Raw genomic sequence first — 20,690 nt, forward strand, 5'->3', positions numbered from 1 at the left:
TATTCCCTTCCTCTTTCGCACTGGTCACAAGGTCTTCATCAAGTCACGTTGAGCTTTTGACTTCTCCTAAAGGAAACCAGAATTCATCTGTAGCCTGGGAGCTTGGTCATTTTTAATATCTTGTGTCTTCTGAGCTCCGAGACCTAGACACGTACACAGCAAGAAATCTTTTGTCTCTAGTTCCTATTTGGAAGGGCGCAGTCATCAGGATTAGGATCTCCAACGTTCTTGGAAACTGGTTATCTTCTGCTTTTGACAACATCTTGATATTGTTTTCTCGACGCTTAGCCAACGCTATCTTTTTCAAGCATTTACACTCAAGCTTTGATGGAACACTTAAGGTTTGTGCAAACATTTGCACAATGGCTGACGATGTAATGTAGATATTGACACGGATTAACATCCATGGCACCACCGATGTTGGTAACAATTAAAGAGTCGTAAAGGATTCAACTTGGAACGTCTTCGTAAAGGTGCAAAAATTACGTAGCTGTTGGCTAAATGTACAGTGAGGGTGAGTAAGGCTCAGTTTGTTTATCTTTTAAACTGCAAGTGGGGGAGAGGGGGATCTGAAATGAAGCTCAGCAGCTCTATCTGGTCACTGAGCTCAGTGATTGGCTGCAGCGGTGATGTTCACTGACATCACTACTTAAACCTTCACAGGAGTGGCGTAGTCTCCACTTTCTTAAAAGTTGCCATCCATTCAGTTTATGCTCTGTTCACATCTGAATTTGAGTATTTGGTTTTGTCTTCTCTGTTTTTAGGAGCCAACAAACAGAATTAATGTCCAAAACAGATCTGTTCCAATACTGATGCAATCGGAAGGACAATCGCCCCCTTATTTATTATTAAGAGGTCAGTTTTGGTTCCCTTGCTTGTCCTTTTTTAGAATGTAAGTAAAAGTGTACCACGTCAAACTTTTTTTTTTCATTCTAAAAATTGAAACATAAAAGGAACCCAAAACAGGTCCAATAATTATCAACTGATTCTAAATCAGATACATTTTGGACATTAAGTCTGTTTCTAAAAACGTAACAGAATTGGAATCTCCAAGCCCAGGTGTGAACATAGCCTCACTGAATTATAACATTTTTTTTTTTTTTTTTTTAGCAGTGTTGGAAATTGGCACTTTGGAAAACATTGGGGTGATCTTGATTTAAGCCAGTTTTGCAGGAACAAAACTTGTCTACAAGGCAGCACGGTGGCTCAGTGGTTAGCATTGCAGCTCTGGAATCCTAGGTTCAAATCCCACCAAGGACAACATCTGTAAGGAGTTTGTATGTTCTCCCCGTGTTTGCGTGGGTTTCCTCCGGTTTCCTCCCACACTCCAAAGACATACTGATAGGGAATATTGATTGTGAGCCTCATCGGGGACAGAGATGATAATGTGTGCAAACTGTAAAGCGCTGTGGAATATATTAGCGCTATATAAAAAAAAGAAGAAAAAAAAAAAGATACAATAGAAGTAGGGCTGGGCCCCTCAAATACATTTTTCTGGAGGGCCCAAGGTACTAAAACTCCTGTCCAACAGTGATTTATCTCAAATACAGCAGATAAAACAAGATATATAAATGTAGGTAAGCACCCTAAGAGGAAATAAGAGCTTTGCTGAAAGCAAGTGTAGCGCAAGATATACTCATGAAGTGAAGACAGTTCACATCCAACGTACAGTGGGGCAAAAAAGTATTTAGTCAGTCAGCAATAGTGCAAGTTCCACCACTTAAAAAGATGAGAGGCGTCTGTAATTTACATCATAGGTAGACCTCAACTATGGGAGACAAACTGAGAAAAAAAAATCCAGAAAATCACATTGTCTGTTTTTTTCTCATTTTATTTGCATATTATGGTGGAAAATAAGTATTTGGTCAGAAACAAACAATCAAGATTTCTGGCTCTCACAGACCTGTAACTTCTTCTTTAAGAGTCTCCTCTTTCCTCCACTCATTACCTGTAGTAATGGCACCTGTTTAAACTTGTTATCAGTATAAAAAGACACCTGTGCACACCCTCAAACAGTCTGACTCCAAACTCCACTATGGTGAAGACCAAAGAGCTGTCAAAGGACACCAGAAACAAAATTGTAGCCCTGCACCAGGCTGGGAAGACTGAATCTGCAATAGCCAACCAGCTTGGAGTGAAGAAATCAACAGTGGGAGCAATAATTAGAAAATGGAAGACATTCAAGACCACTGATAATCTCCCTCGATCTGGGGATCCACGCAAAATCCCACCCCGTGGGGTCAGAATGATCACAAGAACGGTGAGCAAAAATCCCAGAACCACGCGGGGGGACCTAGTGAATGAACTGCAGAGAGCTGGGACCAATGTAACAAGGCCTACCATAAGTAACACACTACACCACCATGGACTCAGATCCTGCAGTGCCAGACGTGTCCCACTGCTTAAGCCAGTACATGTCCGGGCCCGTCTGAAGTTTGCTAGAGAGCATTTGGATGATCCAGAGGAGTTTTGGGAGAATGTCCTATGGTCTGATGAAACCAAACTGGAACTGTTTGGTAGAAACACAACTTGTCGTGTTTGGAGGAAAAAGAATACTGAGTTGCATCCATCAAACACCATACCTACTGTAAAGCATGGTGGTGGAAACATCATGCTTTGGGGCTGTTTCTCTGCAAAGGGGCCAGGACGACTGATCCGGGTACATGAAAGAATGAATGGGGCCATGTATCGTGAGATTTTGAGTGCAAACCTCCTTCCATCAGCAAGGGCATTGAAGATGAAACGTGGCTGGGTCTTTCAACATGACAATGATCCAAAGCACACAGCCAGGGCAACGAAGGAGTGGCTTCGTAAGAAGCATTTCAAGGTCCTGGAGTGGCCTAGCCAGTCTCCAGATCTCAACCCTATAGAAAACCTTTGGAGGGAGTTGAAAGTCTGTGTTGCCAAGCGAAAAGCCAAAAACATCACTGCTCTAGAGGAGATCTGCATGGAGGAATGGGCCAACATACCAACAACAGTGTGTGGCAACCTTGTGAAGACTTACAGAAAACGTTTGACCTCTGTCATTGCCAACAAAGGATGTATTACAAAGTATTGAGATGAAATTTTGTTTCTGACCAAATACTTACTTTCCACCATAATATGCAAATAAAATGATAAAAAAACAGACAATGTGATTTTCTGGATTTTTTTTTCTCAGTTTGTCTCCCATAGTTGAGGTCTACCTATGATGTAAATTACAGACGCCTCTCATCTTTTTAAGTGGTGGAACTTGCGCTATTGCTGACTGACTAAATACTTTTTTGCCCCACTGTATATTACTGGGAGAGACACACAGAGCTCACATCCAGCCTATATTACTGGGAGACACAGAGCTCACATCCAGCCTATATTACTGGGAGAGACACACAGAGCTCACATCCAGCCTATATTACTGGGAGACATACAGAGCTCACATCCAGCCTATATTACCGGGAGACACACAGAGCTCACATTCAGCCTATATTACTGGGAGACACACAGATCTCTCATCCAGCCTATATTACTGGGAGAGACACTGAGCTCACATCCAGCCTATATTACTGGGAGACACAGAGCTCACATCCAGCCTATATTACTGGGAGAGACACACACAGCTCAAATCCAGCCTATATTACTGGGAGACACACAGATCTCTCATCCAGCCTATATTACCGGGAGACACACAGAGCTCACATTCAGCCTATATTACTGGGAGACACACAGATCTCTCATCCAGCCTATATTACTGGGAGAGACACACAGAGCTCACATCCACCTTATTTTACTGGTAGATACACAGAGCTCACATCCAGCCTATATTACTGCAAGGTACATTCCCACAAGAAAAAAAATATAAAATTTAGATCAATCTGCAAACTGCATACCACATGATCTGAAAGTGAATGAAGGAATGAAGTTTGCAGACTGTAGCTTTCGTCGGGTGAAATGGATTTCCATATTTGCTTAAAATTGATCACTCTTGACAGCACAATAATGTGCTGCCGAGAACAATGGCATGTGCACAGAATCGGTTTGTGACATTTTCTTCTATCTAGAGGACAATGATTCAGCCCTGTATCTAGTTACCCTAAATGACGCAAAGTGGTTTTTTTAGGTGCTGCTCCTGCTGATCAATTCTGTGATATAGGTGTATGGATACATAAGAAAATATGTAAGAAAATATGTAAGGCTATGTGCACACTGAGGTTTTTTTTTTTTTAGGAAATTTTTTTTGTGGACTGGTTCTGCTCCAAAGGACGCCTGAAAATTCACTTGGAAAAAATATTTGAAAACCAATTTGTTGTTCATGTGTTCCGTCTTTTAAGCATTTGTCTTCGGCTAAAGGTTTTGAAAAACGCCTAGTGGGAGACAAGAAAATAGGTGACACTTTTAGGAAGCGTCTCCTGAAAAAAAATAACTGTCCAAAAAAGCTTTAAAAATTAAAAAAAAACAAAAAACAAAAAAAACAAAAAAAACAAAAACTAATAACTCCTCCAAAAACTCACCCAAAGAGGGAACTTTTTCCTTAAGCAGTTTGCAATAGAAAATATATTGCTTTTGCCCAACAGGAAATCCTCCAGATCTAATCTGTTCTCCCTGGCTTACAAGGTAGAAAATCAAGTTTTCCGTCTACGCATATGACAGATGTGACAGGTATCGGGGACAAAGCAAGAAAGGAAGGGAGATAAAAGGTGCAACCAAGAGGGTGCGGCTGCAGGAAGGTGATCGACACGTAACCCAAGGAGTGTGACCAAAAAAAAAACTAGGGAGAAATAGTGAGGGAGGTAGCCATGATGTCATGTTCTCTCTCCGTACCCTCCCAGCACAGCTTCAGGTCCTTAATAAAAGCCTGAACCCGAGCTGAACGGTCACAGCTCCGACAGCATCCTCAGCCTTCAATAGCTCTGCCGCTCAAGTAAGTGTCAGCTCTTCAGACCACTGTCCTCTGCTTGGTCATCGCTTTGACATTGAAGGGGGACTTCTTATGGATTTTTTTTCTGTCTTTGTGAATATATATTTATTGGCAAAATTGCTATAGATGGATCATTGGATGAAAATTTTAAGCAAAATTGCATTTTTCAAAAATATCACCGCTTGGCTCATTCGGAGGTTTTGGGGAAGATTTAGCAAATTTGGAGCAATTATCCATAGTTCTGAATTCAGATTCGCTACGAAAACAATCGGCAATAACTCCAATTTTATTTTGCAGCATTTTGGATAAATCGCGCCTCCTATTGTTTATTCCAGTCCATATTTTATTGTAGAGGTGTAATTGTCATATGCTGGCAGGGTAGATTTGGCAAATTTTTCTGTGTTTCATATTTTTCTTCTATGGTTAGATACATGTGTTATCGATTGTCATTTTCTTGATCCCCGCTAACTTGGGTCATGCCCTAGAGTTGTGTAAAGGTCTCCGACTGACACCCTTTAAAAGGAATCTAAAGTTTGGGATTATGGAATACTGCAGGGAAAATAAAAAAGATTTTTCGAAAATGAGTAATGTCACTGTAATGAAAACAGACTTGTAGAGATGAGCAAATTTTTCAATATTCGGTTCGGATTACGATTGCCATATTTGCAATATTCGCCGAACATAGCCGAAACACTATTGAAGCCAATGGGAGTAGAGACGAGCGAATATGTTCAGAAACCTAAATTCGGCACAAATAGGGTACCAATGTGTCTCGAATATGGCAAAATCTGATTCGGCGATTGTTTTCTGAACATATTCGCTCATTTCTATTCAACAGAACCCATTGTAAAACTTTACGTCATGATTTCTGTGTCTGATGGAAACCATCTAGGATCTATCACACGACAATGAATATCATGGATTCGGAATCTGTCGAATTCGGGCAAGGCGTCCAATCTTTGACATAGAAAAAATAATATTTTTTATACCAAATATAGACTTTCCAAAGAACAAAGTCCTACTTCATAGGGTCAGTTGGGTATCGTTATGGACACAGCAGAAATCCACAACCCCAATGTGGCAGAAAGTCTTACCATGATTGTCTCTGCGGAACATACTTGGCTTTCTCCAAATTCTTTTGTGACAAATATGTTGGTCACAAAAAAAAAAAAAATCTATCATGGGTGAATTCACCTTTCCTCCTACCCGGGTCATTGGGATTACGGTATTTGCCAACGTCACATGAGCTGGTAAATGGGAGTTAATGGACAAATATTAGTTTAGTGCAGTTGGCAAATTATTTTCTTTTTACGGATCCTTCCACGTTGGGCAGTAAAAGGTCATTGATTTCATTCTCATCTCCGTCATGGTTAATTGACCAGGAATCTAAAATATCCATCAAACGGAAAGGTCTTCCATGGAGTCTCGCTCAACCTATATAGTATCACCAGCCCATGGTCGTGGCTTGTGCCTCCACGGAGAAAAGAAAGAATGACGGAGCTAACCACAATGTGACTTCTTCTCTCCTGAGCAGAGGTTTCCCCTCTCTGAGCAAAAGCTTACTTGGCTCATATGTCTTGAGATCTACCCAAGAGAAAACCCCAGAGAAAACAAAGCTGAAATCCCACTGGATTAATGTGGGTTGGTCGTCGGTGGTGCATGTCTACAATAGACAATCTGAAGCCTCGAATGCAAAATGTGTAACGGGACACCTCAATATGTTCTGCTGTCTTTTCACGTCCTCGGGTCGCCTTCCGGCACCAGGTATAAATGCAACCTCTTCATCCCCTTAGCTTTTTCCATTGGGTGTAGTCCTAACCTGCATATGGTTCAGAGATATGGTCATACATGGTGTCGCAATCGTGGTAAAACCACATCGCTTTTGTAGACATTTTGAAAACGGTGCCATGTTTGTAGCCTCAACTTGTGAGCACAGCCTTTATTACTCCATATTGGATGGATTAGAGTAATATAATAATAGTTCAAGAAATGTAATATGTTGTGAAATCCCAATAGAAAAAAAAAATGTATGTGCAAGCCAAACACCGGAAAAACACTTTCATTGGTGCTCGACCCAACAGAACTCAAAAGGAAGAAGTTGTGTACAGCTGTTGACGATATGGGCACAAAGGTGGGTCCACTGACCTTCAACAGATGAATGAGACGTCTCTGAGGACCTACAGTAACTACTCTGGTCTCATATGTTCCTGACAACATGTTTGTGCAGTTTCGCGAACGCGCTCTCGTGGGATTGTACTTGTCACTGTATAGAGTACATGCCATGATGTTTGTGCCTTATCCTACTGCATGTTCTTCTCTTACAGGTCACAATGTCTTATCCAATCAGTCAACAGCCCCAAGCCATGCAATCATATGGCACCACTAGCAGCCAGTGGAACTCCGACGTCATGGACTGTTGTGAAGACATGGGAATTTGTAAGTCCACCTACAAAACATCTTTTATCGTCTGATAGATAAAACCTAGGAGATAGTCACCATATTGAATTTAAAATATGAGGGTATAGAGAGTAGACTGAGCACCCAACAACGCATTGTAATGATAGAGATGTCCATCAGTGCGTGTGGCCAAAGATTGTTCTGTGCCGCTGCTACATGGCTCGTGAATGGGGTCACATTGCGGCCCTCAAGATTCAGTGACAGGCAAATCACTAAAAGAAAGAACCAGTTGGATTTTGGCAACTTGCAGGTTGCAATGGAGCCTCATTTATGCGATCGTTAAAGGGTTTAACCATAAAAAATTTAATTTAGGACACCTATCCACAGGAATGTAAGGCATCACATAGTCCCTTGTGAAAAGAGAACTTAGTGGACATGTGCAACCACTGCTCCATTCACTGGTCACACATGCTCTCCATCGCTTGCTTCACACAGGGAACGTTGGGTCCTCCAATTCTCAGGAACGTTTGAGGTCATACATGGCTTACCTAAGTTTTAATTTTGTAATAAAGCCCTTCAAATCTCAAGGATCCATGTGGCTTCTATGTGACTGTTCATAGCTTTATGTATTTATTTTGCCCTCTCGAATCATCTTCTTTTTCCTTATTTAAGGTCTCTGTGGAACATTTGTCCCTTGCATTTTGGCATGTAGAGTGGCTTCAGACTATGGAGAGTGCTGCTGCTTGCCGTTTCTTCCAGGCACCCTGATCGCCATGCGGACTGGCCTAAGAGAAAAATATCATATCCCGGTAAGACTTTTTTTTTTTTTTTTTTTTTTTTTTTTTAGACAAGAGAGGTTGACGTATCTGGGGGAATGAGTAAAACTTTACACTCCCGCTGTTTGCAATTTCCTAGGTGGGTTCACATGGGAGAAATTCTGTCTATGATGAGCGCCTTTGAGTGTTTTTCTCATATGTCGGCTGATTGCTGTAGTGTCTGAGAACCGACATGTCTGTTGGTGACTTATAAGAGGGGGAACATGAGGATCAGCATGTTAGCGCTATATAAAGATTATTATCGGCAGTCCAAAATTCGACATGCCAAATCCTTAACTCCCCCAACATTAAATGGTCCGGGGCTCCCATACATATACAACTGTCGACTGAACCTGTTGTTATCGGAGGGCTCGGCCAACTTTAGTCTAATGTGCATGAAGGGCTTAAGCCCACAAGTCTAAGGATAACCACACACAGTAGCACAAAGTTGGCGGATCCCAACCTTTTCAGCATTACCTGACTCTCTAATGTGTATGGAGGCTAAATGCCTGATCCCTTTGTACTCAGGCAGCGGCTTTCTCCCCTCCCCAATTAAGGTCACATGGATGCTCTGCTAAACTAAGCATGCACATGTATGGGGGGCAGGAGAATAGCTGGGTATTAAAGAGGAGCAAAAAGATATACATCGCCCTGGTCCGGCATCCAGTTTGGTCTTCTATGTCAGCCAGACCAAGGCAATATTCACTTCTGCTCTGGTAGTTCTCCATCGGCATTGTGGCCACCACTGCAGCTTACTACGTCCCTTGACTAGACAGTGGTCCTAGCAGGCAGCAGAGGCGTCCAGAATACTGGGCAGTGAACTGAACTGCCGGAGCAGAAATGAACCCTGCCCTGCTCTGGCTGCCATTGAGGTCCAAACTAGATGCTGGACCAAGAAGGTTCGGATGTGTTTGCTCATCGGGGTTTACAATATTGAAAACAATTCTGTATATAACACACAAAAACAATAAATAATTAGTAGAAAAATCATAATATATCCGAACAAAAGGCTAATAATAATAATAATTTAAAAATATATATATATATGTAAAAGACATAATATATATAAGAAAATATATATATATATATATATATATATATATATATATATATATACATACACACACATATATATATATACACACCCTTTGTGGATCCTATTCTGAACTCTCTTTTTTTTGCATTACAGGGAAGCATCTGCAATGATTGGGTATGTTTCGCATGCTGCGGACAGTGCACACTGTGTCAGATGGCTCGTGAGCTAAAACATAGAAATTAATAAGACCGTGCAAAAGGCAAATGTTTTACTTTGCAAAGACCTGCAGAGCATTCATGGACTGACAGATTTGATTGATTGCTGCGACATCCTCCCTGGGTGGAGTTGGAGTGATGAGACCATTGGCCGCTTTATCTTTACATAATCTCCAACGTGGAAGGAAGCAGCGTCATATTATATAGGGTCCATACAAAAACAAGCCCCTATACGTATCCCATTAGTTTTATGACATGTTGGGACATTTGGAAAGATTCCTGAACTTCTCGCATCTCTTCATATAACCAGTGAATGAGCGTTCCTGTATTTAATGTTAATTCTATTTTTGTTATTTCTTTACATCTTTGCACTGTATAAAATAAGATTATAATAAATATATATCTAAATATCGCTGCTTATTTAACCTATTTGAGTTTTATGCAAACTGCTATAGCATTCAACAGCAACTCCTTTCACATAAAAGTATGGTCTTTGCGTCATTGTCCTCCCAAACAAGTCAAAGCTATTTCTGTTGTATAATATGTCTAATATGTCCAAGAAATGTACTGATTCTCATGCTATGTAACTTCCCATTCACTCTTTTTTGAGTGGATGGATCCTCTAGTATTCTGCCAGTATAATAGGCGCTAGATCTTCCTTTCTCCCATTTCACAGAATCCATTGTGCAATGACTCACCCTAAACTGAGAGGTGGTGTCTTGACAGGCAGGAGAGAAGGAAAAATGAGACAAAGACCCAAAAATGAGACAAAGATAAAGTACCCACCCCCAATTCCTATGTAGAGACAGAGACCCGCCCCCACTTCCTGTGTAGAGACAATGACCTGCCCCTTCAATTCCTGTGTAGACAAAGAACTGACCTGTTTCTCCTGAAGAAAGAAAGACCACTCTTTTTTCCTTTGCAGAGTCAAAGACTCACCCCCACTTCCCTTAGAAACACCCACTTCCCGTAAACAGAGACAAAGACTGCCTTCACTTCCTGTAGATAAAGACCCATCTCCACTTTTTTTAGTGTCAAAGACCTGCCCCCACATTCTGAAGACACAAAGACCTTCTCCCACTATCCTTGTAGAGAAAAGACCTGCCCCATTTCCATGCACAAAGACTCGCCCCATTTTCCTTTGTAGAGACAAAGACCTGCCCCCACTTCCTGTGTAGAGACAAAGACCTGCCCCCACTTCCTGTGTAGAGACAAAGACTCACCCCCACTTCCTGTGTAGAGAAGAAGACCCACTTCCTGTGTAGAGACAAAGACTCACCCCCACTTCCTGTGTAGAGAAGACTCGCTTCCTGTGTAGAGATAAAGACCCACCCCCACTTCCTGTGTAGAGATAAAGACCCACCCCCACTTCCTATGTAGAGACAAAGACCCGCCCCACCTTCCTGTACAGAGACAATTTTTACGATTCAATGAACATTATAATTAGAAAATGCACATGTGCATTTTATTTTTATTTTTTTGCCATAATGTTATTCCACTTGGAATTTTTTTTCCCTTTCTCAGTACTTTGTAAACTAAAATGACTGATATGATTGAAAACTACGCCGCAAAACAAAAAAAAAACCTTACAGGACTATTTTGACAGAGAAAATAAAAATATATGGCTCTTGGAAGAAAGTGGGAAAAAAATTAAATTGCAAATATGAAAAAATGTCAAGGAGCAAAGCACAATTTGCATTCTCATATTGACTTGCTGCTAACATTTGGCTGCTGTATTGAATAAAAAATAATCATAGTAAAAACCTCTTATGGTTGAGCGTGGGAATGACATGTGGGTCACTTGTGGTCCTTGAACAAATTATTAAAATATAACCTTTAATTTGATTGTTTAAAACAATGCACACAAGACAAACAACAAATACAGACTAATAGAAGGCCTAAGGGGATAACTTATCCCTACTTCATCCCTCGCTGGCAGTGGATTTCAGCAGAATCATTTAACATGCAGACCTTATGGGAGAATATATTGTTTTACTTGTGATATAAAGAAGTTGTTCTATTCATCAAGAAAACAATGAGGATACAATATATAATATAGTCTAGAGCACAGCATCGTCTGCTGCCAGCTAAAGCTAGTCCCTCCACGACATAAGCCTGCTGCTGTTGTTTACTCCAACACTTTAGCTACAGTATACCACTGCCACAGCGTTCCTGCACCATTTACAGCACTTGACTGGAGGATGTAACGATGCTACAATAATAAAATAGAGGGGGCCACACAGATTAAACTACGTATATAAAATAGTGGCGGCTCTCGATAAGCCGCCAAAAAAATGGACATGTCACTTCTTTAACCTGTTTCACAGTTTTCGAAGCCTGAAGTGATAAAAACGAGTTTTAAAAGATGGAAAATATGCACAGCAAGTCTTTTTGACATTGCTGCACATATGTTCATTCCTTTTGGCCTTTGTTTGTTATTTTAGAGCTTTTTCAGGTGGGTTTCCAGTGAAAACACACAAGTTGTTTAGTTTTGTTTTTTAAAGTGGACAAAACGGATCAGTTGGAAAGATTCTTGTACTTCCTTTTTATGAGGTCAGTAATTCTATATTTTTTTATTTTACATCTTTGCACTGTATAAAATAAGATACATATTTATTAGAATCCAAATATCGCTGCTTATTTAACCAACACAAAACCTGGAAAAAAGTATGGTCGTTGCACCCCACCCCCCCCCCAAACAAGTCAAAGCTATTTCTGTTGTGCATACCGGTCTAATATGTGCAGGAACTGTACTGATTCTCATGCTCTAACTTCCCATCCACTCTTTCTGAGTGGGTGGATCCTCTACAACAGTATTCTGCCAGTACAATAGTCACAAGATCTTCCTTTCTTCATTGTCCAATGATTTACCCCAAACTACTCCCCCTGGGTGGGTATATGTCAGCAACCACTTTCACTCATCTCAAGGACTGCTAGTAAAATCCGGCCCCCATACGCTATATTAACTCTCTCAGCACTATACTTGCTGGACCATGCTTTACCGGGCTTATATCACCGAAATTACCTCGATGCGACATATCTCCACTCAAGAACCTGCTCTTTGGCCATCTTACAATATACATTGCTCAAAAAAGTGAAGGGAACACAAACAACACAGTTTAACTCCAAGTCAGTTATGTCCAACTAGATGGTGGCCCGATTCTAATGCATCGGGTATTCTAGAATATGTATGTAGTTTATTTATGAAGATCTCAGAATAATGCAATGAATACACAGGATTCAGCCGGCAGGGAGTGACCAATTAGCGAAGCGTGGTTCAAATCCCATGCCAATTCGCGGCCGGACTGCGTCTGTCGCTGATTGGTCGCGGCGGCCGGGCACGACCAATCTCTGAAGCGAGGGTTGGCTCTAGGTTTTTGAGGGCCCTGAACAAAAGAGTCTCACAGCCCACGTAGCACATAGCACAGCCACGTAGTATATAGCACAGCCACGTAGTATATAGCACAGCCACGTAGTATATAGCACAGCCACATAGTATATAACACAGCCACATAGTATATAACACAGCCACGTAGTATATAACACAGCCACGTAGTATATTGCACAGCCACGTAGTATATTGCTCATCTACATAGTATATAGCACAGCCACGTAGCATATAGCACAGCCACGTAGTATATAGCACAGCCACGTAGTATATAGCACAGCCACGTAGTATATAGCACAGCCACGTAGTATATAGCACAGCCACGTAGTATATAGCACAGCCACGTAGTATATAGCACAGCCACGTAGTATATAGCACAGCCACGTAGTATATAGCACAGCCACGTAGTATGTAGCACAGCCACGTAGTATATAGCACAGCCACGTAGTATATAGCACAGCCACGTAGTATATAACACAGCCACATAGTATATAACACAGCCACATAGTATATAACACAGCCACGTAGTATATTGCACAGCCACGTAGTATATTGCTCATCTACATAGTATATAGCACAGCCACGTAGCATATAGCACAGCCACGTAGTATATAGCACAGCCACGTAGTATATAGCACAGCCACGTAGTATATAGCACAGCCACGTAGTATATAGCACAGCCACGTAGTATATAGCACAGCCACGTAGTATATAGCACAGCCACGTAGTATATAGCACAGCCACGTAGTATATAGCACAGCCACGTAGTATATAGCACAGCCACGTAGTATATAACACAGCCACATAGTATATAACACAGCCACATAGTATATAACACAGCCACGTAGTATATTGCACAGCCACGTAGTATATTGCTCATCTACATAGTATATAGCACAGCCACGTAGCATATAGCACAGCCACGTAGTATATAGCACAGCCACGTAGTATATAGCACAGCCACGTAGTATATAGCACAGCCACGTAGTATATAGCACAGCCACGTAGTATATAGCACAGCCACGTAGTATATAGCACAGCAACGTAGTATATAGCACAGCCACGTAGTATATAGCACAGCCACGTAGTATATTGCACAGCCACATAGTATATTGCACAGCCACATAGTATATTGCACAGCCACGTAGTATATTGCTCATCTACATAGTATATAGCACAGCCACGTAGCATATAGCACAGCCACGTAGTATATAGCACAGCCACGTAGTATATAGCACAGCCACGTAGTATATAGCACAGCCACGTAGTATATAGCACAGCCACGTAGTATATAGCACAGCCACGTAGTATATAGCACAGCCACGTAGTATATAACACAGCCCACGCAGTATATAACACAGCCCACGCAGTATATAACACAGCCCACGCAGTATATAACACAGCCACGTAGTATATAACACAGCCAACGTAGTATATAGCAATGTGGGCACCATATCCCTGTTAAAAAAAGAATTAAAATAAAAAATAGTTATAAACTCACCATCCGGCGGCCCCCGGATCCAGACCAGGCGTTTAGCGATGCTCCTCAAGATGCTCCGTTCCCAGTAATGCCATGCGGCAATAACCTGTGATGATGTAGCGGTCTCGCGTGACCGCTACATCATCTGGAGTCATTGCCGCAATGCATTCTTGGGACCGGATCGTCACGAGGAGCAGGAAAGGCTGCTGCAGACACCAAAAGGTGAGAATATAATTATTTTTTTAAATTATTATTTTTAACATTATATGTTTTTTCTATTGATGCTGCATAGGCAGCATCAATAGTAAAAAGTTGGTCACACTTACAGGGTTAATGGCAGCGTTAACGGACGGCTAAAACGCTATGTGGGCGCTGACTGGAGGGGAGTATGGAGGGGGCACTGACTGGAGGGGAGTAGGGAGGGGCCAATTCGCGGCCGGACTGTGCCTGTCGCTAATTGGTCACGCCCAGCTGGCCGTGACCAATCAGCGATGCGGGATTTCCGTGACAGACAAACAGACAGACAAACAGATGGAAGTGGACCTTAGACAATTATATATATAGATTATGAAACAACTCTGATTGTAAATCAATTTCTCCTGCTGTTCTGCAAATAGAACAGACAAAAGGTAGAAATGATAGGCAATTAGCAAGACAATCTCTATTAAAAAGCGGGTGACTATAGACCATTTCTCTGTTCTTATCCCTTTTGGCTGTTATTTTGGTCAATTTTTGCATTAAGTCATTGCTCTCACCCCTAGAGGTGCAGTAGCATGAGGCTTTGTCTATAACTCACAGAAGTTGCTCAGGTTGTGCAGCTCATCCAGGATGGCACATCAATGCGAGCTATGGCAAGAAGGGTAGTTGTCTGTCAGCGTAGTGTCCAGAGGCTGGAGCACATGCCAAGAGACAGGCCAGTACAGCAGAAGACGTGGAGGTTTGTGTAGGAGGGCAACAACTCAGCAGCAGGCCGCATCATCCTCTTTTGTGCAAGGAGGAACAGGAGGAGCAGTGCCAGAGCCCTGCAAAATGACCTCCAGCAACCTGTAATTTGATTTTCCACTTTGATTTTGAGCATCATTCCTTATCCAGACCTCTATTGGATATTAATTTTGATTTACATTGATCATGTTTATGTTTTATTGTTCTCAACGCATTCCACTATGTAACGAATAAGGATTATAAAGATTTGCAACTGGAATATTTAATTCAGTGATATCTAGGATGTGGGATTTTAGTGTTCCCTTAATTTTTTTTGAGCAGTGCCTCCAGTAAATCGGAGCTAGGGAAGTTAGAAAACAACTCCAGACTCAAGGAAGCGAGCTTACATTAATTAAGGCCATATGGCCCATCTAGAATCAGCAGGAAATGTGTTCCATATGTCCAGGACATGGTTAATTGAAGTATAATATGGAGGAAAGTTACGCTTTTATAAAGCAGTCAATTTTACGAGTCCACATCCCAAAACATTACAACGAAATATCCATTCACATGTAAAGTCACATCCATATGTACTTATAAAAGAAAAATAGTCGCGAAAGCCAATGAAAAGAGCGTTCTTGTCGGAATCACCTCCATTAAATGGAGCCAGAACATCAAAACTCTATAAACTGTTCCTGTTTACTGCAGATCCATTCCTATTCTCTTTAAGAGGAGATGACTTTTAGTAACCATTAGAGACCACTTAAAAGTTTATGGATCTGGGGTACTCTGGCTCTTTGTTGAGCTGATCAGTAAGAAGCATCGGATCCCCACTAATCTGATATTGATAACCTATTGCTATACTTATTACCCAAAATGTTTATATCATATCAATATACAGATTAAAAATGTATAAGCTTAGTTATAGAACTATGGTTTTAACAAACAGTATATAACGTGATACGAAAGATACTAACATAACATATCAGATGTTATCTCTGTGGTCTACGGTAACACTCAAGACTGAATTCCCGAGAAGTGCGCAGAAGCTGTAAACAGCACCTGAGGAACTCAGAATTCTTTAGAAAACTATCAATAGCTTCCTGCAAGAACGTGTTTCAACATACTTTTATTTTATGAACATTCAGCATTTTAGCCACACCATTTATTTTCTATATAAAGCTTGATCAAAACATATTAGCGTCGGACAACCTGATGACCATTGACTTGTCTCCTTGCTAGCAAGCAATAAAATAAACCTTGCCTCGAATTCAGATGTCTCCAGTCTTCCATTGATGGTGAGAAATTCTCGTGACGCCTATCCTTTGGATGCATCATTGAGGAGAACAGAAATATATCTGTAGTGCCTAGCAGCAGTGGATAAACAGCATATGGAGTTATGATGTTCTGGATCCGGATACTGGAGGTGACACCAATCGGATACTGTACAGGTCATCTATATAAAAAGTTGCTGGGCACCCCATTAACTTTTAAGCATGGTTGTACCATGTAATTTCATACTGATAAATGTCCTGTATTTTTGAAGTCTTATGGTTTACATTGGATGGGCAAAATCCAACCCAGGGTTGAATCTCTTTATAAGGAAGTAACATAGAAGTAAACTAGCGGCTAATTTTAAAGTAGCTCTGGGCAGCTGTAAATAGGGCTTCCACGGAGTAGCTCTGCCACTTGGTCTATCAGGTCCCAGGAGGACCATGGCCTTTAAACTTGAACCCCTGTATAGAGATCTGGTTTGGTAAGTGGGGGGCCTGGGTTGAATCCATGGAGTAGCTGCTGGCTGATGAAGCAGGATGGCAGGGAATGGTCAAGTCACCAGGAGGTACAAATCAAGAGGTATGTGTAACAGGTAGAAGTTGCACTGTTGATTTAGAATCATAGACTAAGAGCAAAAAAGATGCAGTCATAGAATCCAAAACACACTTTTTATTAGTAAATAGTAAAAATACACGAATAAAAGACCAAACAGTATACGGTGAGACCAGTAGATGAAAAAGATGCCTAAGGCAACATGGAAAAACTAGTCACCCAAGGTCTAATGTCCCCAGGGATGGTCCAGAAACAGCCCATGTAACTAAACGGGCATAAAGCATAGCAAGGAATCAGTGCATAATGAGTATCAAACAGCCACGATATCTATGACCTAATATAACCAGAAGTACCCAGCAGTGATGTGGCTATAGACATAACAAAAAGCACAATAGTGAACATATACCTGCTGCAGGGAATCCGGACCAGCCCAGGGGACATCAGATCACCCCGACGCGCGTTTCGGCACGTATACCTTCCTCAGGGGGCGCATAATAGTATGTGGGCAAATCAGACTAATTTATAACAGACCCAATATTGGAACAGGGTATTCAGCTGTGCAGCGCTGCCTCCGTCCGCCCAGCAACAGATCGAGCGACGACCGGAAGCACACGGGGCCCCACGTGAACCGGAAGTACATGATCAGCAGCCGGAGCAGATTTGGAGCAGCACGCGCTTGCGCAGATGGATCTATGATGAGCGGCGGCCATTTTTACAAAGGGCAGCAAGAGGGGCATGAACGCCAAGCATAATACAGGCTAGTGGCATATATTAATAAAGGCATGTATGTATCTCGCGATCTGTCCATAGAAAGGAAATACACGAGGACAGTGAAAAATGAACCACAACTAGACCTAACAGGAAAAGAAAGATAAGATCTAAAACATACATGGGTACATAGGCACATAAGGTGACAATGAACATAATGTCACCTCGTGCTGGTATAAGGCTACATTAAACAGTATAAGAATGATACTATATATTAATCACAGATAGAATATACATTAGGTATACAAGAACAACTGTATATTTAAATTACGAATAACCACACTAATACAGGTAGTGAATAATCAAATAAAGGGAATTCCCATATACAGCATACTAGTACACCATACTAGTGAGAATATAGTCAAAGTACGTCCAATAGGGGATATAGTATAAATAATGACACTTAAGTAGTCATATGATGGACAAAAATATCCAATAGGTGCAGACAGCATCTGAACATTCCTATAGGGTTGAACAGTCCCCTTCTTATTCCACATCTCTTCTTTCCTGGTTTGGCCAGTTAGATACAGGTAGCCAACCGTCAATATATACAGATATGGGTCCTAAATCACAAAGACATAAAAATACAAATTAAAATCACAGTAAAAACAACATGATGCGGAGAGGCAAATAGAGGCACAGCAGCGTGACGACTACAGAAACGGAGCATAGCTTATATTTTCGTTTAGACCCAATGGGTGTACTGTATTGAGCAACCAGATCCATCGTGTCTCTAACTGACCGAGACATTTAAACATATTCCCACCGCGGATATTGACATTTAACATGTCACTACCACGGACTCTCAGAAGTGACCCATCACAATTATGAAAGGTAGCAAAATGTCTTGGGATGGTTTTCAATAGGAATTTATCATTCTGAGTGGCAGCCACCTCAATCCCCAACACGTGCTCCCTAATCCTGACTTTCAGGAGTCTCGTGGTCATCCCGACGTATATCAGTCCACACGGGCAGGTAGCATAATAAATAACATACCTGGAGGTGCATGTAATGCGCCTCCTGATAGTATATTCCTTAGACCCACTAGAATTGTGAAAATTGCCGTATCTGACCATATTGGGACATGCGACACATCGCCCACATGGGCCCGAGCCCACTGGGACTGGTATATCGTCCAAAAAAGTTCTAGGTCCCTGTCCAGTATAGTGACTCTTAGTTAGGAGATCCCTCAGATTTTTAGCTCGTCTAAATGTAAGGAGGGGTCTCTTGGGAAGGAATTTATTAATGGTAGGGTCGGTTTGTAAGATGGGCCAGGCTTTGGTAAGTGCAGATCTCACTCTATCAGCCTGGGGATTGAATGTGGTAATAAACCGAAGCTGATCACCACTATTGGCTCTACCCCCATCCTGTGATTTATATAGCAGGTGATTACGAGTGGAATACTTAGCCCTATGGTAGGCTTTTTTGATGTTACGTCTGCTATAACCCCGTTCAGCAAAGCGTGCCGATAATTCCATGGCACGTTTCTCAAAATCATGTTCTGTTGAGCAGATCCTCCGTATACGGAGGAACTGTCCAACAGGTATAGAGGTTACCATGTGCCGGGGATGACAGGACGAGGCATGTAGAACCATATTGGTGGATGTAGCCTTACGATATATATCAGTATTTATATACCCGATCTCATCCTTACCAACCATTACATCAAGGAAACTAATCTTAGATCTATCCCAGACACATGCGAGTTTGATGTTAAGGTCGTTGCTGTTAAGGAAACCGATGAACTGCCCCAGGTCCACGGCCTCACCCTGCCAGACCAGGAAAATGTCATCGATGTACCGCACCCAAAAAGGGATGCGGTCCATCGATGGCAGCCTGTCTGACAGGAAGAGGTCCCTCTCCCACAGCCCCAGGAACAGATTAGCATAGGCCGGCGTGAAGGCCGCGCCCATGGCTGTCCCCTGGAGCTGTAGGTAGAAGGACCCAGGGCCGGCGTCAGCGGACGGCAGGGTCGGGCAGATGCCGGGGCCCCCTGACTTCTGGGGGCCCCCCTAGCAGGGGCGGACTGGGCCGGGTTGCAAAGATGCAAATGCCCCCCGGGCCGCTCCCCCTGCAGCTGATCAGGGCCGGCCGCCTGGTGGCTGCATCAAATTGTGCGCGGCCGTGTGCGCTGCACTGTGAAGCGGCCGGCAGCAGTCACAGTCGGCGCACACGTCCGCGCTGGGTCCGGGAGCTTTGTGCGCGGCTGTCAGCTTGACGGCTGCACAGCTCCTGCTCCCTCCAGGCTCCATGATATCTCTCTATGCTTCCGGGTCAGGTGTCGGGCGTGCGCGATGACGTCATCGCGCACGTGCCGACATGTCCCGGCCAGGACGCTAGCGGAGAGGCGCTGCAAGGGAGCGAGTGGTGATGTAAGTATAAAAAAACCTTTTTTTTTTTTTTAAATTAAATGGTGGGTAACTGCAAATGAAGAAGTGGGGAGGGGTGAAAGGAGGCTGCACATGATGGAGTTTTGGGGGTTAAAGGAGGCTGCACATGATGGAATTTGGGGGGTTAAAGGAGGCTGCACATGACGGAATTTGGGGGGTTAAAGGTGGCTGCACATGATGGAATTTGGGGGGATAAAGAAGGCTGCACATGATGGAATTTGGGGGGTTAAAGGAGGCTGCACATGATGGAGTTTGGGGGGATTAAAGGAGGCTGCACACGATGGAACTTGGGGGGGTTAAAGGAGGCTGCACATGACGGAATTTGGGGGGTTAAAGGAGGCTGCACATGATGGAATTTGGGGGGTTAAAGGAGGCTGCACATGATGGAGTTTGGGGGGATTAAAGGAGGCAGCACATGATGGAACTTGGGGGGGTTAAAGGAGGCTGCACATGACGGAATTTTGGGGGGTTAAAGGAGGCTTCACATGACGGAATTTGGGGGGGTTAAAGGAGGCTGCACATGATGGAATTTGGGGGTTAAAGGAGGCTGCACATGATG

General features: G+C 42.5%; 1 protein-coding gene and 1 long non-coding RNA gene across 2 annotated transcripts in view; one reads left to right on the forward strand and one right to left on the reverse strand.

Annotated features, from left to right (window-relative positions):
* The window catches only part of LOC143770350 (uncharacterized), a 62,798-nt gene that overhangs the window by 20,101 nt on the left and 22,007 nt on the right, over positions 1-20,690 (reverse strand). The gene's annotated exons all lie outside the window — the stretch shown is intronic.
* LOC143770348 (cornifelin homolog) lies at positions 4,746-9,769 on the forward strand. The gene is made up of 4 exons (XM_077259904.1): positions 4,746-4,897; positions 7,219-7,330; positions 7,964-8,100; positions 9,296-9,769. Exons 2-4 carry the CDS (start codon positions 7,225-7,227, stop codon positions 9,383-9,385), a joined length of 333 nt encoding a protein of 110 aa, XP_077116019.1. The 5' UTR covers positions 4,746-4,897; positions 7,219-7,224; the 3' UTR covers positions 9,386-9,769.

This window comes from Ranitomeya variabilis, chromosome 4 (genome assembly GCF_051348905.1).
Source record: "Ranitomeya variabilis isolate aRanVar5 chromosome 4, aRanVar5.hap1, whole genome shotgun sequence".
Taxonomy (NCBI): Eukaryota; Metazoa; Chordata; class Amphibia; order Anura; family Dendrobatidae; genus Ranitomeya; species Ranitomeya variabilis.

Excerpts from the sequence above, each read along its gene's own strand:
- LOC143770348 (XM_077259904.1), top strand. The coding sequence starts at position 7,225 with ATGTCTTATCCAATCAGTCAACAGCCCCAAGCCATGCAATCATATGGC. Across the intron at positions 7,331-7,963 it reads TTGTGAAGACATGGGAATTT|GTCTCTGTGGAACATTTGTC; the intron begins GTAAGTCCACCT and ends TCCTTATTTAAG. Across the intron at positions 8,101-9,295 it reads GAGAAAAATATCATATCCCG|GGAAGCATCTGCAATGATTG; the intron begins GTAAGACTTTTT and ends TTTGCATTACAG.